Source organism: Solanum tuberosum, unplaced genomic scaffold (genome assembly GCF_000226075.1).
Source record: "Solanum tuberosum cultivar DM 1-3 516 R44 unplaced genomic scaffold, SolTub_3.0 scf00172, whole genome shotgun sequence".
Classification (NCBI taxonomy): Eukaryota; Viridiplantae; Streptophyta; class Magnoliopsida; order Solanales; family Solanaceae; genus Solanum; species Solanum tuberosum.
Window position 1 is genome coordinate 1,151,097 of NW_006239095.1, and position 6,512 is coordinate 1,157,608.

General features: G+C 28.9%; 1 protein-coding gene across 1 annotated transcript in view; it reads left to right on the plus strand.

The window, feature by feature from the left end:
- Positions 1-6,512, plus strand: part of LOC102596122 (linoleate 13S-lipoxygenase 2-1, chloroplastic-like) — a 13,401-nt gene that overhangs the window by 1,841 nt on the left and 5,048 nt on the right. The window contains 3 exon segments of the mRNA NM_001287914.1: positions 2,258-2,526; positions 3,749-3,989; positions 5,731-6,054. Of these exon segments, the coding sequence (NP_001274843.1) occupies positions 2,258-2,526; positions 3,749-3,989; positions 5,731-6,054 (834 nt within the window).

Genomic DNA, 6,512 nt, shown 5'->3' on the forward strand with positions numbered 1-6,512 from the left:
TATATATATATATACACGATTACCTATACAAGTTGAATGTCTAAATAAAATTTATTGATAAAAAATAAATTTTGTTGATAAATTTAAAGAACTTTCGATATATTAAACCTACTTAGAATGAGTAACATCACATGGACAGAAAGTGATGAAAAAGGTATCCTTCTTTCTACTTCAATTTAATCATTTAATGGGATTGTTTGGTATAAAAGTTACTCCCTCTATTTCAATTTATATGACTTACTTTCCTTTTTAGTCAGTCCAAAAAAGAATGACACATTTCTAAATTAAGTAACAATTTAACTATAAAATGTCCATTTTATCCTTAATGAAATGATTTACAGCCACACAAATTTCTATCATTCATTTTTTACCACAAATTTTAAAAGTCTTCCTTTCTTTCTTAAACTTCGTGCCGAGTCAAAATACCTCATATAAAATGGAACGGAGGGAATAATTAATAATGGAGAAATTTGATTCATTGCTTTTCATATAATTTTGTATATGGTTTAAAAATTTATAAAAATTTCTTTCTAATTATACCCTTGAATTACTATGAGATTTTCTATTTCATGTAAATGAGTTAAGGTAGATTTTTTTTTTTTGAGTCAAGATAGATAACTGACAATATTATTTTTTTTGTGGCCTTCTAACTTGCTAGGAGAAGAACAATTTTATCGTCACATTTGCTATTTTCTCATTTGAATTATTTGAGCGATAAACTCTACAAAAATCTTCTTTTCAACTATGTCCTTGAATTTTTGTAGGATTTTGTATTTCATTAAACAAGTCAAGTTAAATACTAAAATATGAAAAATAACTTCTTGTTAATTTTGAGGTGTGATGTGCCATAATAGGTTTAAAATAAATTGCTATTTTTTCACTTGAATCAATTTTTTTTGAAAATTGAAAACAAATAAAGTTTAAAGTCAATATTTTAGGGACGGAGTTAGGGATGACAATGGGGCGGTGTAGGGCGGGGCTGTGCGGGTTGAACTTAAATCCGCCTCACATAACAACTCTTTTCATTTTCAACCCGCCTCACCCCGCCCCGCATAATTTTTTTAATATTTTCTTTTTCTAGTTATGTTTGATACTAAAAATAAATTCATAAAAATAAATTTCTTTTTTTCATTAAGTTGTATTAATTTAATAGGATAGTGACTCAAAATTTTAATTTTTAGAGGTCAATTGGGAAACTTGTAAGAAATTGTATTATTTTTTTATTGAACCATTTTCATTTATTATCATGAATATTTTAGTAGCTTTTAATGAAAATTATCTTAATAAATAATGCTCTATCACTCTTATAACATGTAAAAAGTTAAAATTAAGTTTGAACCCACATAAAATCACATATACTCGCAACCCGCTACGCCCCACATTAATTTTTAAAAAACCCACTTCAACCCACCCCACACAACCTTAAACCCACCCCACCCCGCCCCATTGCCATCCCTAGACGGGGTGATAATACATATAATAGGTACTATAATAATTTGTAAGTGACTTTCTTAGCCTTACAAAAAAAAATCCCTTTTTAAAAATTTATTTTAATAATATTTCATCAAAATTTAGTTGTATCATCAATTTTATTTCTAATAAACTGACTATAAGTGAGAAGAAATAATTATAATTTGGTAGAGAAGAAAATCGAATCTTTTTATTGTATTATTTTTTTATTGAACCATTTTCATTTATTATCATGAATATTTTAGTAGCTTTAATGAAATTATCTTAATAAATAATGTTCTATCACTCTTATAACATGTAAAAAGTTAAAATTAAGTTTGAACCCACATAAAATCACATATACTCGCAACCCGCCACGCCCCACATTAATTTTTAAAAAACCCACTTCAACCCACCCCACACAACCTTAAACCCACCCTGCCCCGCCCCATTGCCATCCCTAGACGGGGTGATAATACATATAATAGGTATATAATAATTTGTAAGTGACTTTCTTAGCCTTACAAAAAAAAGTCCCTTTTTTAAAATTTATTTTAATAATATTTCATCAAAATTTAGTTGTATCATCAATTTTATTTCTAATAAACTGACTATAAGTGAGAAGAAATAATTATAATTTGGTAGAGAAGAAAATCGAATCTTTTTATTGTATGATAAAAAAGAGATAGAGAAAAGTATCATTATATTTCTTTTCCGCTAATTAATTTCTTCCTTCAATGTTTCATTTAATTTAAAATTTTAAAATATTATTAATCTTAATTTTTTTTTAAAATTTAAAATTTTGAAGAGACTGGAATTGAGAAGCCAGGCATTAGGGCATATGCACATCGTGGACGAGAAGTGGATGGTGACACACATTATGAGGCTGATTTTGTAATTCCTGAAGACTTTGGGGAGGTTGGTGCAATTTTAATAGAAAATGAGCACCACAAGGAAATGTATGTGAAGAATATAGTAATTGACGGTTTTGTCCATGGCAAAGTTGAAATTACATGCAACTCTTGGGTTCATTCCAAATTTGATAATCCCGATAAAAGGATTTTCTTCACAAATAAGGTTGGCAATAATTCCATCTCTTCTATTTTTTTTTAAAATTATTTCTTGCTATGATAATCACAGATATTAGAGAGGATTTCTTCAGAGGCGTATCTAGAATTTTAAAATGATGGGTGCACTGTTATAAAAAAGTTGATCTATGATATAAATTTGATAGGTTCGACATTTAGGTTTTTATTACTGAAAACCATTAAAATTTTAAAATTATAGGTCTCTCTCTTTATATATATATAGCGGAGAGAAGTGCACCCAGTCATAATCGCATTATATGATACTTCAAGTGTGGGTTCACACATCTATATTTTAATATATTTTTTAAAATATAACACTATTATATATGATCTCGAGAGGGGACCATGTGCTCACGTGAACCCGTAACCACCCTTAGATACGCCTCTGGATTTCTTCGTTCAGAATAAAAAATGTGTAGTTGATTGATTATCATAATAGATGAACGATATTCTCGTTTTTCTCTGGTCCAAACCTTTATCGTATATCACTTAGATAGTCCAATTGTGGAACAAACGAAGCGTTATAGTCCAATAAAAATGGAAATGGTCCATTTTTATTAGGAACATATTGTGGTCCATTTTTTGAAAAAAAAAAAAAGGGAAGAAAACTACTCTCCACTCACTTATTAAGACAAAATAAACATAAGTACAACAAATTGTGGGGCTTGTGGTCCTATTAATTAAACTTATTATTTTTCACCTTATATTACAATTTTTTTAACATGTTAGGTATATATATATATAACATTAGATTTTTCGAAAATTACAATCTAGTGATATATACATTTTGAAAAAGAAAATAATTAAAATGATATTGACCTGTGAAAAATCTTTTTGATAGATGGTGGTAGTAAGAATTATGAAATTAGCTCATGAAAATATGACCTGCTTCAGTCATAGTATCAGTTTTTATTTGGTTATTAAGCAAATTACAAGAAAGATACTAGGAAATATACATGGTAAGAGTTGAATGAGTTGGATTATTACCTACGATTTTAGCAACCCGATTCAATTCAAATAACCTTTGGATAGGTCAATTAATCCCCCACGCACCCCAACCCTCAACTCATTCAAATTTAACCTAACTCGCTTCTTTGACACTCTTAGATATACAATAGTGGGATTTGGACTGATAACCTCTAGCTATTATAATACTATGTTGAAGTATGCTACTGTTTTTTTATTTACTTAATTATATCGTTAATTTGCAGTCATATTTACCATCTCAAACCCCAAGTGGAGTAAGTAGGTTAAGAGAGGAAGAACTTGTGACATTAAGAGGTGATGGAATTGGAAAAAGAAAAGTATTTGAGAGGATTTATGATTATGATGTTTATAATGATCTTGGAGAAGCAGATAGTAACAATGATGATGCTAAAAGACCAGTACTTGGTGGAAAAGAATTACCTTATCCTAGAAGGTGTAAAACTGGAAGACCAAGAAGCAAAAAAGGTATATTATTTATGTCTCGAGTTTGAACTTTTGAAAATGTGGATACCCCCTCCCTCCACCCCACCATAAATGTGCATTATGTGATGACTTGAATCTTGAATAGTTGAGTTAATCAGTTTTAGATATCAAATGATTATATATGGAAAATGAATTTATAATTTATCTACATATTTTGGAAAACGCACACCACAAGTATATCTATAAGTTAAAATCAGTAAAAAGTCATAAATTGGTTATTCCTAGTTTATGATATTTCAGTTTATAAGCATTTTATGTTTGAAAAAAACTTTTATTGTTTAAACTTATATTTACTTTGACCTAAAGAAAATAATTTAGCGTAAAGAATTTTTGGAATGAGATATTGACATAAACAGTTGCCCACTAAACTATGCATTATAGATATGTAATAGTCTATATATTTTTAAGGGAAATCTGATATACCCCTCAACTTTATTATTTAGAGCTGATATACCCCTCATTATGAAAGTAGCTCATAAATGCCCCTCTTGCTATACAAATGACTCACATATACCCTTTTCCTCTAACGGAAGTGAAAAAATTAATTTTAATTTCATATTTTAATTTATTTTTTTTAAAATAAAATATAATCCCATATGGGTATATTTAATCCTCCTCACACATAATTTTTTTTGACTTTTTTTGTTTCAACGACTAATTTAAAGTTATTATTTTGATGGTCAAATTTATTTATGTTTCACTAATTTTCTTGTAAACTTTATTATAGATGACCCAATATATACAAAAACCAAATAGCAATATAGTCGAAAAAATAGTTTTAAATTATAATATAGTCACAAAAAAATTAGTTTTAAAATTTTCTCTGTACACTATGGAACGAAAGAAAAAAATAAAATAAGAATAAGAAACTCAAAAAATGATAATCAAAGACGTCAAAAAATAATTTATGTATAAAAGATTAAAATATACCTTGAAATTTGCTAGAAGGATCATATATACCCTACATGATTTTTTTAAAATTTAAAAGTCAAAAACATAAATTTAAAACTATTTTTTTCACTTCCGTTAAATTAAGGGTATATGTGAGCTCATTTTGTAACGGTAGGGGTATATGTGAGCCGTTTGTATAACAGTAAGGGTATGTATGAGCCACTTTCATAACGAGGGGCATATCAGCTCCAAATGGCAAAAGTTGAGGGGTATATTAGACCCTTTTCCCTATTTTTAATATATTTAACTGTGTGAATTATATTTATTTTTGGACGATCGACTAAATGTGTGTAACTTGCCCTTTTGTATTAATCACCAAAAAATTCTTTCAAAATGAAATTACCAACTCCCTCTATATTTCATTTTTGTCATTCATCACCCTTCACCATTTTTGTTATATTCTTTTTTGTAAAAATAACTTTAAGGACATTTAAGTCATTTTACTAGAAAAACACTTCTAAACACTATTTTACTAAATACATCAATTACTTAATGCATAACAATTAATTTATTTTTAAAAAGTTTCTTTCACTTCTATCCAGACACATAACTGAATAACAAATAGATTTTTACACTTTGAACTATTTTTAACATTTGACAATTATCAACAATTTTTAATCAGCTAACCAAATTGGCTTTCTATTAATGTAATTTAACATGTCATAGTAATAGATAGTAACTTTAGAAACTTATGTTAAACAAAAGTTTTTACTATTAGTATGTAGAACTTAAACTCGAATTGAATTTTGTAATTTTTTGTTTTTTTTTCTAGATCCATTATCTGAAACAAGGAGTACCTTTGTGTACGTACCAAGAGATGAAGCATTTTCAGAAGTGAAGAGTGTAGCATTCTCCGGCAACACCGTTTACTCCGTCCTACATGCGGTGGTGCCCGCGTTGGAATCGGTCGTAACCGATCCCAACCTCGGGTTTCCACATTTTCCGGCCATTGACTCGCTTTTCAATGTCGGTGTCGATCTACCAGGACTTGGAGATAAAAAAAGTGGCCTTTTTAACGTCGTACCAAGGCTTATTAAGGCTATTTCCGATACTAGAAAAGATGTCTTGCTCTTTGAATCCCCTCAATTGGTTCAAAGTAAGTACCCAAAAAACCCTATAAATTAACTATGCTGTTTGGATTTTTCAAGAATGTTAACAGGTGTGTTTTGCTTTAATGTACTTGGATCAACATTTATTTTCATTTGATATCATGCATCTAGAGATAAAAAAAATCTAAATATTTTTACTAGAAATCTATACTTTGTCCAGATCTTTCAAAAATATCGTTAAAAAATTATTTCTGATTCTCTAAAAATGCATAATATTTGGATAATTCAACTCAAGTGCGAGGACATTTTTGAAGGACATATACGAGGAACATAGCTGAGAATTGCATATATAACACTAGAAACATATATATGTTGATCTGATCCTCCGAAAATGTCGTTGCATTTTGCTTCTTGTAGTTGGATCAATAAATATTTTCATGTGATATCATGTAGATTTGTTTATTTTTTTTAAGGGGGGGGGGGGGGGCAGGGATTCTAAATATTC